A 15999-nucleotide genomic window follows, 5' to 3' on the forward strand; every position below is an offset into this window, starting at 1 on the left:
CATGGCCAACTAAAGTTGGCCGGCTCTCATTTGCAATTGAGGTTTTTATTACTTTACTTTGCTGTTAGCTTTAAAATTAAAAAAAAATGTTTTCTGTAGATGAACTCCAGATAGGTACATCTATAGAGGCAGTAACTGGATCAATAGTCCCTTGGGGGTGTGGCAGGAGAGGTTGTGGGGGAAGTGGGGGGCTAATAACGATGAGCACAAGAAGAAAGAGAACCTTCCCCAGCAGATTGCACTGAGGACTGTACAACTCCTCTCGATGGGATTGAACTATTGAATTGTGTAGGTGAATTCTATGCCCATGAAGCTGTTGGGGAAAAAAGAATGCCAGCTACATGATGAGTGGGTAGAAGTTGTGGTTTCCCCCCCCACCTCCCTCACTGCCACCATTCCTCCCCTCATCCACCCTCCATTCTTATCGCAATCACATTGGGATGTATGGGGTTGGAGCTCTGAGTGCAGACTAGCCATGCCTGGCCAGGAGGGAGGAGGGGCACCATGAGGAGCACCTGGGGACCCGTACTACATATCCTGCCCCGTCCTGTTGCCTCCTTTGCTGTGGGATCTTCAAGGACATATTGGTGATGGGTCAGCCACTCCCTCCCCACCTTTCAGCCACAGACTCAGCCACCTAGATTTTGGGTTTCTCAATTGAGATAGTTAACCTGGCCGATAAACACATGTGGGGTTAATTGAAAGGTGGAGGGGTAAATGGCTCGGTGAGGCTCGCCTTTCTAGTTCTCGGGTCTCTTGCTTTCTGATGATCGGACCAGGGTGCAGCTTCCTTAGCCAATTTCCTGCTTCAGCAGGCAAAGCTCACTTCCTGCAAGATATCACTGAGGAGAAGTCACATGGACCTACCCCGATGCAGCCCTGGGTGCTGGAGCAGCCGTGTGGAGACCCCTGCTAGTGCTGAGATGCTTATTCGTTCACTGACTCAGCTTTCCTCCTGCAGTCGGTCTCATAGTGTGTGTTTTGTGAGATGGAGGAGGACTTTGTGTATTGGTGTTGGACATATGGGCTAATGTTGGACTTCTGGGCTTGAGCAACACTGGGTTGGGTTGTTTTCTTGATGTGCACTTAACCTTTATCTAAAACTCTCTCTTATGCATCTGAGTTCCTGTGGATTTGTTTCTCTAATGTACCCAGACTAACGCATCAATCTAGTAAAACAAAACAAAAGAAAAAACAAAAAGCAAAGCCTAAAAGAAAAAATGCAGAGAGAGTGGCTATTGGTGGCCACCACTGTGTCTTGTCTAGTTTAGCCATGTCCCTTTGACTCTTACTGTCCTCCCACGAAAGAAAGAACAACTTCCAACCCCTCACGTAGGCAGCTCATAGACCTTAGGAAAGGCTGACCCTCCTAGCCAGAGAATCTTTTATTTATGAAAACCCATGTGGCCCACTTCATTTGTCTTCTGTGGCTGGGGAGAACGTGGTCAATCTAGCTCTGGTGGGAACCGCACGGGGCAGTGGGCATTACTGATAGATCCAGAGAGAGGCGATCCGGCTGACCAGATTTGAGAGCTAGGAGTGACAGAGGCTGTACTTGGTTGGCAGGCGTTGGCCCTTCATGGCAATGCTTGAGCTGGGGCACTGTGACTAAAACCGTGAGCAAGGGTACTTTCTTGGACATTGGCAGGGAGGAGGCGTGGGAGGCAGGTGTATCTGGGCTTGGGGAAGACAGCGAGGAGATTCCTGAATTTGCATCTTGTCAAATGCCCTTGACATTGGCCAGTCAGATGCCCTGTCATTCTACTTATGGGAAGCCATCCCCAGGAAGCAATGCAACTAGGGCCTAATGACGGTGGCTACAAAGGTGATCTTAGTAACACAGTTCGTTATAACCGAAATTAGAAACCAAGCCATATGAGATTGGACAGCCCATTATCAGGCATTTCAACAAAAGAGATACGTCGGAGCCTTTAAAAAACCGTGATGTGGCACTAACTATTCAACCTCCTGCAAAGATGTTCCCAAGTGCTGCTCAGTGAAAAAAAGTTCAGCTTAAAAATAGTATGTTAATTTTGCGACAGTAAAAATAATCTGCTTAAAATAGTACACGTTGATGTAGGATGTATTTATATGCTTTCAAATGTGCATCAAGATTTTCAAAGTCATATATATATATATGACTATCTCTGGTAATTCCACCCCTCCCCTTTTGTTTCTGTGTATCAGGAATTTCCACGCATGTTTCTTGGGCACAGAAGTTCAGAGTTTGGGTTCTGGAGTTGTGCGGACCTGGGCTTGTATCCTAATTCTGCCACCGACTGGCTGTGTGTCATCGGCAAGTTAGCTAATCTCTCTTGGGTTTCCATTTCCTCCTCTGCAAAATATGGCTAAGACTAGGACCTCCGAGGCACCAGGAAAGATTCAGTAAGTTAGTCCATGGGAAGCTCTTTAGCCTGCAAGCCGGTGCTAAGTGCTTAATAAATGTCAGTACAGCTACTGCGCTATGAATCCTGTTGGCAGTGGAGAGACTTCATTCGGAGTTAGTGGGTTAACTCACTGCTGAACACGAGGTTGGTGGTTCCAGTCCACTCTGGGAAGAACAACCTGGCGGCCGACTTCTGAAAACACCGAGCCATCGGAAACCCCATCCCGTTCAGTGCTACTTTGACACCCATGGAATCGGCAACCAGACGGCAACCCTATGTGTCAATGTAACGTAATAAAGAAATGGGCAAAGTTGACAAGAATTCGAGGACCTCATACTAAGTGGGAACCCTTCTCTGACGGTCTGCTAGAGCATGGCCAACTAAAGTTGGCCGGCTCTCATTTGCCTAGATTCGCCATGTACCAAGCTCCGTGTTAAGCGCCTGCCTACTGGGCCTCCCTGAGTTCTCCAGTGAGGAGTCCATGTGGGAGATGGTGTTGCTCTGACTCTTCGTTTTAGAGATGAGAAAACGGAGGCTCGGGGCAGTGAGGTGAGATCTCCGAGGCCCCGTAGCCGGGGAAGGATGGAGCCAGGATGCCACTCTCTCTGTTTGAGGGACTAGCTGCTGTCTTTAGGCTGACTTAGCTGCTACGGGGATCAGCGAAAAGGAAGCTCTCTCTGGGTGGTAGGGGGAGAAGGGCTTGGTAAAGATCAGAGCAGGCGGGGCAGGGGTGGAGGAGGTGATGGATAATTACAGAGCAGAGGGGTGGGGATCTCTCCCACAGTGATTTATCCTTGATAATTGTGGGTGAATTCTGGATAATCCCCCAGGATCCTCTTGCCAAGGACTGGGCCTACTGAATAATGAGCATATAGAGGGATTTTTTTCCCCCAGGGTGATAGGGGTTTAGAGTTGATAAACTAAAAATAGCTCATTATTAGAGTTCACCAAGGACTTAAACGTTTGCCTAAGAAATCTCTGAAATTGTGTAAAATCCCCTGTGTCCATAGCCCCAGGGCTAGTTGGAGTTCTAGTATGGTTTTCAGGGCATGCTTGACCATGCTTGTGTTGGCCATGATCGTCACTTATACTAGTCTTGAACATCGCTTTCTTACGGGGAATGTCAAATATATACAGACTGAGCAGAACAGTCTAATGAATCCCCGGGTCGCCATCACGCAACATAAAAATGATATATATATAAAAAACCTGCCGTCCTGGCTCCATCGAGACCTCCCCCCACTCTGTCCCCCCACTCAGGGATAATTTTTGCATCGTTCCCTTTGTATAAGATACAATTTACCTTAATTGAAATGCACACCTTTTAACTGTATACGTTGGCGAATGGATACATCCGTGGAACCCGTTCACAAAGAGGAGTTCTTTGTATCGCTTCCCACTCAACCTCCTCTAACCCCCAGGCAACCTCTCTTCTGATTCTTCCTCCTTCATTGATTGATTGCCCTGTATGTGGCATGCTGCAGGGTGTGCTCTCTGTCTGGCATCTTCTGTGTGGCAATTTGTGGACACCGAGCTTCCTGTGTGCTCAGATTGTGTGACACTCGATGCTCTAAGTAGCCCGCAGTTGGCTTGTCCCCCTGCTGGCGGACATTTGGGTGGCTCCCGTGTGTGGCCCTTGGAAACCAACATTCGTGTGAAAGTCTTCATGAGAACTTGTGCGTTCATTCCCAATTTGCCTTGAGCCTCTGCTGAGAGGCAGGATGTCTGGATCACATCTTGGGGGGGTGTTCAATTTTAAAGAAGCTTCCAGTCGCCTTCCAAAGTGATGTAGCCATTTTGCGCCCCGTCAGCAGTGCATGAGCGGTCCCGTTGCTCCGTGACCTCGCCGACTTGTGTGTTGCCTGTTTTTGGGGCTTTCAGAGGAAGCTCACCGTGCACATTGAGTTTCCAGCAGGTTCGGCTTTGACTGATCAGTCTGGCGTTGGGCAATTGGCCTGAGGTTCATTTTGACCATTCATTTGTTTCTCTGTTGCTTTATCTTCCTAGAATTACTCTCCCTCTGAAAGGAAGGGTGGATGCGCTGGTAGAGGGAGGCTCCCGAGGGAATCTGGGTCACAACCGTTGGAGAGGGAGGCATTGAAGTTTGCTTCCTACCCTCATCTCTGGACTCCCCTTGACCTTGAGACCCTGGCTTGGAGCCAGACAGAGGACAGAGTGGTCTGAATTTCCTCCCCTTCCTTGGGAGGGCAGTCCTGGATGCTGCTTCCGTATCTCTTCTCCCTTTGTGAGGGTCCTTCTGGCACAGGTCTCTCCTCTCTCCTCTGATTGCTAATCATGCAGATGCTGCCCTGGCCCGTGGGAGCTGTGTGTTAGGCTGGGTTGAGTAGAGAAACAAGCCCAGAGACACTCAAATATGTACAAGAAAGAGCTTTATGTCAAGAAGTAATTATACATCAAGAACACATCCCACTCCAGTCCAACTCAAACCTGTAACTAGTCCATCAGTCCCTCTTCAGACTCACACAACCACATGCAATGATGCAGAATGCTGGGAGATCACAGGCTGGTGGGTGCAAAGTCGTGTGGATCCAGTGGCAGTGGACGCGTCACAGGGCCCTGGCAGCAAGCAGGGTCAGCCAGCAGGAAGGTGAAGGCAGAGAGAGGGGTGGGGGGAGGTTCCCAGGGCCCTCCTTAGGAGAAGGCCACGCCCACAGGGAGGCACCATCAGGCTGGGACCTGATCGACAGGTTGAAGACCACCCCTACACTGTTACAGTGTAGTTGACACAAACTTCAAGTTGACACAAAGTGATGGAACAACCACAGTCTGGGAGCCCCAGCCCACCAAACCCCACTCTTTCTTCTGAGCAGATATTGGCCCAGTGACCCTCACGGCAGACCCAGCGGTATTTCAGAAGGAGCTGAGAGAACTCTACGTACAGGTGCGCTCACCCCTGTCCTGGCTGCGGGTCCTCTTCCGTGTTGTCCCTTTGAGCCCAGAAGGTACTGTGGGGGCTTCCTCCACCTGCCAGGACCTGCCGCCCAGCTCTGCTCAGCTGGCTCTTCTTCCATTTATTCAGGGGACGGAGCCCCTATGGTAACCCCTCTCCCTGGCCCCAGAGGTCCTTTTTTAATGCAGTGAATGAACAAAGAAAGTGGTGGCAGGAGACGCTGGTGCCCACTTGACAGTGCGCATGGTGGCTGCAGGGGGGAGTGGGGCTCTGAGTTAAGTCACCTATAACCAGGCTGGAGCCAGGGTCAGCTGCCTGGGGCCATCTGTTGGCTTTGACACACGGAGCACCTGGGCTCAGTGTTGGTGTCCCCCTCCCCGATCTCCACTGCAACCCTGAGCTTTCTGGAGGCAGGGACGCCCCAGGTTTATCTGGTTCACTACCAGACACCCCACCCTCCCCAGGCTTAGAACGGGGTCGGACACCCGCAGGAAGTCACAGTGGGGTGACTGCGTGCATCGAGGAGAGAGCTGGGACATTTGCTGAGAAGCCGCCTTGTCAAACGCTGCTGCTGGAGGCACCGGCCTGGGCAAGACAAAGGGGGGTGGGGGGCTGCTCTCAGAAGACCCCCACCTGTGAGGGTGGGCAGGGAGCGACAGTGCCTATTGACTTGAAATTGGTTCCGTGGCAGGCTGCAAGGACTTCCATAGATGACTAGAGGTGCTTTCCTCTCCCTCCACGCCCACCCCTCCCACTCCTCGCCGACCCCTTCAGACCCTTAAGCCTCGGTTGACCAGAACATGTGGGCGATTTCTTCGGCCCTCTCTAAGAGTTCTGGCGGCTCCCTCCTCACCCCCCACCCTCCACACACTGCATCACTCATCACAATGGTAATTAAGTAATCGTGTGTGCTCATTGGTGACATGTCTGCCTCCCGTGCTCAATTCCAGGAGGGCGGGGATCACGCCCCTCATGTGTGGATGGATGGATGGATGTATGTGTGGACGGATGAATGGATGGATGGGTGGATGCTGCTGCTTATCCTAAGCTAATGCTGCTGCCTACTGCCTTGCGTCTTAGGACAAGGGGTGCCTGGGGCCTGCCTGGGGGTGCACTCACTCCGATGGTTGAGGAGGCCACCCTGGGTGGTTCCCACCTGGTGGAGCTGGGTGGCAGCGGCACACTTGTCCCTGTCCTGCAGGGAGGTGGAGACTGCCCGGAGATGAGTGTGGGGGCCATCAAGGCCGCCGTGGAGGTGGCCAACCCAGGCTCCTTCATCTACGTCTTCTCCGACGCCCGTGCCAAGGATTACCACCGGAAGGAGGAGGTGCTGCAGCTCCTGCAGCTCAAACAGTCGCAGGTGAGCCGCCTGGTCTTGGGGGCTGACACTGAGGGGGTCCAGGGGGTCCCGAGGAAGCTGGGATCTCTCACGCACCCTGGAGGCAGGGGTCAGGTGCTTTTCTTCGATGACCACAGCCTGTCCACCAGGGAGGGGAGGGCGCCCAGCAGATCCCGTGGTTCCAAGTGTGTGCTCATCCTCCGGGCCCCCTGCCCGCCGTCGGCCGGCCTCCTGGCCCCTCCAGTGAGCCGTGCTCTGACAAAGACCACACCACCCTTCCTCTTCTACACCCTGTCAGAGGCAGCCCAATCCGTCTTCCTCCTGGCGCGGCCTCTGCTCCTCGTCTCTGCAGCTCACATCCTCAGGGCTTTCTGGGGTTGGCTTCCTGCTGCTTTCCAGCGAGGCTTGCGGGCCAGGGGAGGGGATGTGAGCCGAGGAAGGGAGAGGAACAACGAGGCCCTGGGACTTCCCAGGGTGAAGGCCTGGACGGCTGGGCAGCTGGTCTGTGCTTGCATCTAGAACAGTCTGGACTTGGGAGTTCCAACTCTGTAGGCTCCAGGGACCATTCAGACAAACCGGTTTCCTTTCTGCCTCATTCACTCTGTTCTGGCAGAGGCAGGTGGGGAGTAACAGCCCCATTCCCAGGGCATGACCCGAGCACTGACCTCTGTGCTGAGTGCTTGATGGGCACAAGCTCTGGGTAAACCCAAACCACCTCACTGGCATCGAGTCGATGCCAACTCAGCGGCCTACAGGAAGGGTAGACCTGCCCCTGTGGGTTCCGGGATGGTAACTCTATGAGAGTAGAAAGCCCAGTCTTTCTCCCACAGAGCTGCCGGTGGTTTCGAACTGCTGTCCTTGTGGTTTGTAGCCCGAGTGACCACTGCACCCCCAGGCCCTTCTCGGGGACTTTTTTTTTCTAATCATTTTATTAGGGGCTCATACAACTCTTATCACAATCCATACATCCATCCATTGTGTAAAGCGCATTTGTACATTCATTGCCCTCATCATTCTCAAAACATTTCCTCTCCACTTAAGCCCCTCTTGGGTACTCTGGATGTCCCATTTTACAGGTGGGTCCCCCAATGCCAGAGAGAGGAAAGGCCTCCCCCAGGCCACCCCTGCCTGGCTCTGAAGCAGGGGGCTGGGGAAGCCGTGAGCCGGGTTGTATGTATGCCCTTGCAGGTGGTCTTTGTGCTCACGGGGGACTGTGGGGACCGCACTCATCCCGGCTACCTGGCCTTCGAGGAGATCGCTGCCACCAGCTCCGGGCAGGTGTTCCACCTGGACAAGCAGCAAGTGTCTGAGGTGAGTCAGGGAGGGATCGCCTGAGCCTCGGGATGGTGGGGACCCTGGGTACCTTGTGTCCCAGGACAGCTTTGCTCCGAGGTTGAAGAGCACTTGGGGTTGACGCTGCTTACCTGTGGCTTTTCCTAGAGGCAACCGGGGGGCTTTCCCTGCATCCTTTCACCAACCTTCCCACCCACCCGAGGGAGGTGCTCCCAGCTCATCTGGCAGATACAGAGACGGAGGGTCAAAGGAGCAACCTAGTTCTTGGTCTGAATGGGACAGCCAGTCCAGGCTGGAGAACTGGGTCTGGCAAGGTTTGGGAGAAGTATAGGCCTGAGAATCCACCCACAGCCAGGGGACTTAGGGACCACTGGATTCTGGCCGGGTTGCTGGGAGCTTGGGGGGTTGGAGGTGGCTCCACTGGCTCACCGTGCTCCCTGCGCGCTCTCTCGTGCTCACGCACGTTCCTTCCTAGCAGCCAGAGGGATTCTCCTGGGGGCACACTGGTCAATGTTGAGCGCCAAAGAACAGGCACCCATTGCCATGGTGTGAATATTCCCACCTTGGCCGGCTGCGAGCTGCTGTCACCAAGTCACTGCATGAGGAGTTGGGGGGTGATGCCAACAGCTGCTTTTCATGAGTTGGTGTGAGCTGATGCCTGAACACCCCTGAGTCCCTCCAAAGCAACCCTCCCACCCACCCCCCATTCCCTCCCTGTTGCCCCTTGGAGAATGCCAAGGCCCTGATGGCACCCCATCCTCCTCCTCCTCTCCGATCGAATCTTTTGTGTCCTCCCTGTTGTTTACTCTGGCCTCTTGGCTGTTTATGTCCCTTGGTTCATGGCTTGTGTGTTTTTTCCTGATCCACTTTCTCTGATCCCTTCCTGTCTTACCAGTCTGGGCTGAAAGACCACGTCCTCCACCACACCTTCCTTGAATTCCGAGCAAGATTTGATCTCCTTTCATACCTCCTCCAGCCCCCCCGCCCCCCAGTTTCACAGCGTGGTAATTTTACAATGACACAATGATTTAACATCACTAGGCTGTAGCTCGCCAAGGGCAGGGGCGCTGTGGGATCCGTTGGCCACTGGGTTCCCAGCCGCTAGTACAACAGTCAGGGGAGAGGTCAGTAGCTGGGGACCGATGGACGGGGGTCTCTTGAGTGCGGGTCCCTGAGCAGAGGATGGGGAGAGGCAGCGTCGCGGAGGCCAGCTGCGGCTTGGAGTTGGCCCGTTGTCGTCTCCAGGCGAGGGTTTTCTGTGCTGTGTATTCATAAACTGCAGAGCACCGTCTCCAGGGCCGTGTTTAGATTAGCATGCCTTAGCTCCCTGTTGACAGATGGCGTTTATGGTTTTCTGCGACACATTAGGCTTTGTTTTTTGGCACGTCAGCTTACCCTGGCATGGCGCCGCCAAGCCAGGGGGAGGGAGGAGACTTTCTCAGCAAGGAGATGACCTGGTCCTTGCTTTGGGGGAAACTGATCCGGGTCACTTGCATGGGAACTCAATTCCTGCCATTCAGTTCAAGCCCACAGGGCAGCCAGGCGGGTTAGCCGGCAGGGGAAAGGTTGCCGAGCGCTGGGGCTTGTAGCTCCTGGCTTCTCCCTGGGCTGGAGCCACTGCGTCTTGACGGAGGGGCCTGCCCTACACCAAGAACCTGACTTGGGGCTGCCGGCGACCAGGCTTGGCTGCTTCTGGGGGAGGGTCAGGGTCCTTCTCTAGCCTGGACATGGGCCTCTGTCCTTCATCAGCTTAATGCCTTGGATCTGGCCCCTTCCAGATGTTCCCAGACGTTTGGGAAGCCTGGGAAAGAAGCGGGAGCAGCCAGAGCTGTGGTCATGCTTTGAGGAGGGGTGGATAGTACCCTAACCAGAGCCAAGGGGGCTCCGGCCGGGAGAAGGGCTCTTCAGAGGATGCATAGAACCCCAAACCACACAAGTGCCGGGCGGACCATTGCCCTTAGGAGGGCGTGGCATGTAAATGCGGTTTGGTTTTGTTTTTTTACGTTTCTCATGTTAAAAAATATGTGCTTATGTACACACTACACATAACAAAACAGTTTGCCGTTTTAAGAACACAATTCAGTGACACTCATGGTTTTCATCATAAGCAACCACCCAGACACCTGTTTGTTTTTTTTTAATTGTTTTTCTTGGGGGTCGTACAATTCTTATCACAATCCATACATCCATCCATTGTGTCAAGCACATATTGCCATCAGCACTTGTTGCCATCAGCATTCTCAAAACATTTGCCTTCTACTTGAGCCCTTAATATCGGTTGCTCATTTTTCCCCCTCCCTCCCGCACCCCCTCCCTCATGAACCCTTCCTAATTCATAAATTATTATTATTTTGTCATATGTTACACTGTCCGACGTCTCCCCCTGCCCTCTTCTCTGCTGTCCATCCCCCAGGGAGGAGGCTATACATAGATCTGACTCCTGTTTTTAAAAGTTGTACATCACCCCACACAGAAGGGAGGCATCCGTTCATCAGTAGCCTCCCTGCCCCCATCCCCCTTAGCGCCCCCCCACCCCCACCCCGCTGCCATGAACAAGTTCTGGTCGCTACGTGGTTGCTTATTGTTGTTGTTGGCTTCCAATTCATGCACACCTGAATAAATCCCTGCCCAGGCCCAGGCTATCCTCAGAGTTGTTCTTCTGTCTGAACCCATTGTTGCAGTCCCTGTGGCACCCCATCTTGGCGAGGGTCTCCCTCCACGTTCCCCAGCACGACGTCCTTCTCCAGGGACTGGCCTTTCCTGTTGACACATCCGAAGCACGTGAGATTTGGCTTAGTCTAGTTAGTGCGTATGATGGAATCATATGCAATCCTTGTCTGTCTGTGGACTGCACACCCGGCACTGTCCTTTCTGCTCCTGCGCCTGCTGCCAGCCCGGGGCAGCCCAGGTGTTCAGCTCGGAGCAGGGCATGGTTCAGCTTGGTTCCCAATGGTTTGGATCATTCGGCTTTCTCCAGCTGTGTAGCTGGAGTCCTGTTCAGGGTTCGGGGTCTCTACAGGTTGGTGAAGGCCCACTCCTTCTGGGAGGGAGAATTGGGGGTTGCACAGACAGAACCATGGCAGAGGCAGGCGGGGCGCCCCTGAGCCTGTCCCAAAGGTGCGCAGCTCTGATCAAGACTTAGATCCCCAAACCCACCTGGTCCCAGTTTAGCATCCCCCAGCATTGCTCCCAGCTCACTGTCGGGGATTGGGGATTGGGTCGGAAGAGCTGGAGAAAGCGGATCAGCCTGCGCCCTCCCCGGGGTCCTGGAAGTCCTCGCTGCGGGACTGCAACGGGAGCACATCTCCTCTGCCCTTTCTTTCCATTAACACACACCGCTGGCATCAGTCCCCGGGGGCTCAGGGCCCCTCCCATGTCCAGCACCAGCAGGGACAGTCCCCATAATTGTGAGGGGGAAGGGGAACCCTTTCTTAGACAGGAAGGAGGGCCACAGGAGCTTCTGAGCGGGTGGTTCTGATGAGACCCGCCCCGGAGGGAGGCCGTGCGGTGGAGTGGTTGAGGCTTGCATGCCACGACGCCTGGCTTCCAGCCCCGACTCTGCCTCCTACCTGCTGTGTGACCTTGAGCACTGTCTTTGGCCTCTCTGTGCCTCAGCTTTCTCATGTGCCCAGTTGGTTTAAGGAGTGTTGCTGCCTGGTAACAGGGAAGAAAACAGCTCATGAGCCACATCGGGTACCCTTAGTGAGGCTGAGTAAGTGCTGTCACTTGAGCCCCTCATGCTCTGTGTGGGGCCCAGGATCCACCTCCCCCTCTCCCAGCTCCACTGAAGCCCCCTGAAGAATAGGAGTTCCCTCCAGGGAAAATCCCCAGGAAGGCAAGGTCTGGATGGAGTCTGGGGGTCTGAGCTGTAGAGTGGTCCAGACCGTGCCCCTCAGTTTTCTGATCTGTGGCCCGTGGCCCCCCGCTCTGCTTCCTCAGCCGCCCTGGCTGTCAAGTGCCCTGGGAGGAGCCTCGGGCGATGATGATTTATCCGCCGAGAACTGCCGAGCGGCAGCCATCTGGACAGGCCAGCAAAGCCAGATTCTTTGGTTCCTTCCCCATCCATGACAGAGATGCCGAGCCCAGATCCCTCGCTCCGCTAACATCTGGAAGTCATCGCCTTCGCCAAATAAACATTGCTCTTGCTTAATGAAGGCTCTCGGTTCAGAAAGCTTCCCCGATTCTGCTCTAGAGTCCCCGACCCATCACAAGGTCCAAGAGGCCTTGGCCCCCAAGGCCTGGGCCTACAGGGCAACCGGCTTGGCCGTGGGGGAGGAGGCTGGCCCCCAACTTGCCCGTGGTGCTCCAAGGGCAGGCTTACCTCTGACAAGGTCACCGCCATTCTGTCCTGGGTCCCAGTCCTCTCGATGGTTCAGTAGCCTGAGCTCGGTGCATCTTCCGTCCACCAGAACATCCTTGAAGAAGCGTGTAGTGGCAGTTGCAACACAGTAGCAGGTGTGACTTGGCTGGATAATTGTTGACTGGTGCTGCCACCACTCTCTGGTCGCTTTGCTCAGTGACGGTTTCTCCCCGGGCCCTGACAAGGCCCAGCCCTAGGGAAAGAGGGCAGTAGTCCTAGCTGCTTCTTTGCTGTCGGGGGAGTTGTCTTGCTTCGTTGGCTAGCTTCTGTCTGGCTCTGTAGCTGAGACTTCTTGGCTGTTGCTTCCTTCCAGCCCAACCCCCACATGGATGGAGTACCTTCTCCCTGTTCCTTGGTGAAGGCAGGTCGGACCTATTCAGAAGACACATGACTTAGAGAACCAGGCAACACCAAAGCATGAGGCAGGTCCAAGGACAATGACAGATGCGTTTTCTGAACCCGGCATTCCTCTCCTGTGATAGCTGAAGGCTAGCCACAGCTTCTAGGTGCGTGTGTTCTAACAGTCTGAGTAAAAAAAAGATGTTTCCTAAATCTAGAGATATTCTTCCAACTCACATCCTATCCCGTCTCCCTCGTGGAAGATCACCTGGTGGGCAGGGCGGAAGGACTATGCTTTCGATGAAGCGTGGCAAACATCCGGCGCGCACGGCACCCCTTTCTAATCGCACATCCGTGGCAGACATTGCTAATCGACCACAGAATTTCTTCCTGGTTGAGCCTGCGTGTAGCCTGGGCTTTCTCCTAAAATCTGTCATGAAGTCGTCCTCACGTGACTGGAGTTGGCAAGCAACAGGAAACCATCTTGTTTGCTTAGGTGTGTATTAAAACCATGGCTTACCTGTTCTTGTAGATGATCTTTATGAAAGCAAGCCAACAATGTCTGTTGGAAAATTTCAAAGGTACAGAAAAGTGAAACCCAATATACCTACCAGCCAGGGCTCCTTCTGATTCATTCTGGCTTGACCCACTGCCTTTGCACTGAGATAGACTGAGTCAGCATCTCCGTTTTCACAGGATCCCAGGTGATTCCTATGTGTACAGAATAGATACAGAGACACACACGGCGGGAAAAGGGAGGCGACAACAGAGGCAGAGGTTCCTACAAGGCAGGACCTTGAAGGAAGCCAGTCACTAGGAGTTGAGCTAGACAGAGAAGCACTTCTCTTGAGAACCACATCCTGAGTGTGGACTCCAAACGGCCTTAACTGTGAAAAAATTAATTTCTGTTCTTCAAAGCCAGCCCCTTGTGGCATTTCTGTTAGAGCTGGCTGGCTAAGATGCCACAATTCAGCAAGCAGAGGGAGAGAGATCGATGGAGCCACGTGGTAGCAGTGCTGGCTCGAGTTTGTCCAGGCCTTCGAACCAGCTCTTTCCAGAGTGACATCCTATGGAGAGTTTGCACCTCACCCCAGATAGACTGAAGCAGGACCTACATTTTGCCAAGAGCCCCTTGAAAGAACAGAAATGTAAAACACTGACGTTGAGGGTGTGGCTCTAGAGCAGGGGTCCTCAAACTACGGCCCACGGGCCACATGCGGCCCACCGAGGACATTTATCCAGCCCGCCGGGTGTTTTTGCCCTGTTTGTTATTTTTACTTCAAAATAAGATATGTGCAGTATGCATAGGAATTTGTTCATAGTTTTTTTTTTTCAACTATAGTCTGGCCCTCCAACGGGTCTGAGGGACAGTGAACTGGCCCCCTGTTTAAAAGGTTTGAGGACCCCTGCTCTAGGGGAAGGTCCTCTCTTGTTTATTTCAGCTTCTACTAGCTTGCCATCCTCAGGGCTCCAGGGCTTGTGGATACGTCTGTCTCCACAGTCTGCCTTCCTCTTCCCCCTGTGTGTGACTGCGTGTCTAGTCCATGCCTTTTATCTTTCAGAGGTGATTGGGTTTAGGACCCACTCTATGCTGACCGGACCTCACTAACATTTAAGGAAAGGAAACCTGTGTTTTCACACAGGGCCATGTTTACAGAATCGGGGATCAGGATTTCAACCCATCTTTTAGGGGCACAATTAAATCCATAGCAGCACCTTTATCGGTAAAGAGTTCAGTAGGACTCTAGATCAAACTCCAACGGAACCGTGATGCCATCGACTAAAACTAGCCGTTGTTTCATGATATCATTTAATACGCAGCCCATATTCAAATTCTTCAATTGCCCGCCAAATGTCTCTCGTAATGTCCCCCCTCCGAACCAGAGATGCGTCAAGGACTGTGCAGTTCATGTGGTTGTTGTGTCTCTAACATGCCCCCTCAAATCTGGAGCAGTTCAGCCCCCCGCCCCCAAGAACACAAACGTGTTGGAGAGATGCTGAGCTGTACAGTGTCCTACGTCCCACTTTGTTCTGCTGGCTTCCTTGTGGGGCGTGACCTTGCTTTTCCTTCCCCTCGACTCCCCCAAACTGGGAGTTCCATTTAGAGGGCTGATGGATGGATGCTCAGCTTCCTGGCAGGGACATTTCCTAGTGGGTGCTGGGAGCACTTTGGGTTGTAGGAGGTGACTAATGGCTGATCGTCCTACTACTAATGATGATGCGTTTGATTGCTGGGATAAGGCGGTGACAGGCAGCTCTGTGTGTTATAAAGCTATGTTTTCCCCTTTATGACTCAAGTGGCCTTTGGGGTGATGCTCTGGCTCCTTGCAGACACCCAGCCCCCCACCAACCTTTCATCTAAAACTTTTGGCCTCCACGGGGTTGGTGGGGGTGGTGGCGTCTTGCTTGAAACAATTATCTCATTAGGAGTTGCAAAATAGTGATTTCCTAATTGCATCATTCTTTCCACATCCATTAGCTGGCTTTCCTCCACGACAAAGCGCTTTGACTCTCCAAAAAGGAAGATCTGGACTCTCTGCGGAAAAGGCAGGGTTATTCTCCACGCTTTCTCTGTCGGCAGCAGTTGCCTCTGCTGGTGTCAAAGGAGGCTCTGTTGCTATGATTTGTTTTGTATTTTGCGCTCTCTTTTAGGGTATCCTTATGGATGCAGGGATTATGGGATTCTATGTCTTTCAAAGCTAGCAGTCATTATTGTTATTTTGCACGGGAGGGCACTCGAGTTGGCCCAAATGTAGCCCGGGGGAGCTCCTTCAAGCTTGTCTCTAGTCTTTTCGATCAGACCTCATTAATCTCTGTGTCCTTACGTCTTTGCTTTATGGGATATACCATTGTCTCAGGTTTACCTTGAAAATTCTCTGCTTCACGCCTGGAATCAGCCGCTTCTCCAAGGAGCCTTAGTTTATTTTAGTGGCAAATGGTATTTAAACACCAAAATGTGGGAACTAGGCATGATCATTAATATCAGCACATTGGGATGTAATTTGCTGCTGAACACACACACACACACACACACACACACACACACACATTCATGTTGAAGACCATGGTGAGTATTTGGAGCCACTAAATAACCATGTGCTCTAGGAGACACCACCTGAGACACGAGTTCAAAGGTTGCTAACATGGGCTCAGGGACGCACAGAGTCTAGGACTCCTGGGATGTTTTGGAGAGAGTTTGAGATGTCTCTGAAATGATATTTAAATGTGTGCCTAGGTGGTATGGCATTTTAGGGGGAGGGTCCTGCTTTAGATTGAGCAAACAGTTATAGAAACCAAAGACAAGTCCTCTCATCATTGTAAGAAGTCAGTCTACTTGGTCCTCATTTTGTGAATCAGTAAGAAACTCTAC

General features: G+C 52.9%; 1 protein-coding gene across 1 annotated transcript in view; it reads left to right on the forward strand.

Moving 5' to 3' along the window:
• The window catches only part of HMCN2 (hemicentin 2), a 180999-nt gene that overhangs the window by 21835 nt on the left and 143165 nt on the right, over positions 1 to 15999 (forward strand). The window contains exons 3-5 of the mRNA XM_013007377.2: positions 5219 to 5289; positions 6500 to 6658; positions 7826 to 7948. Coding sequence (XP_012862831.2) covers positions 5219 to 5289; positions 6500 to 6658; positions 7826 to 7948 — 353 coding nt within the window. The remainder of the gene's footprint in view (positions 1 to 5218; positions 5290 to 6499; positions 6659 to 7825; positions 7949 to 15999) is intronic.

The sequence above is a fragment of the Echinops telfairi genome, unplaced genomic scaffold (genome assembly GCF_000313985.2).
Source record: "Echinops telfairi isolate 266 unplaced genomic scaffold, ASM31398v2 ScPeMD7_22;HRSCAF=79, whole genome shotgun sequence".
Lineage (NCBI taxonomy): Eukaryota > Metazoa > Chordata > Mammalia > Afrosoricida > Tenrecidae > Echinops > Echinops telfairi.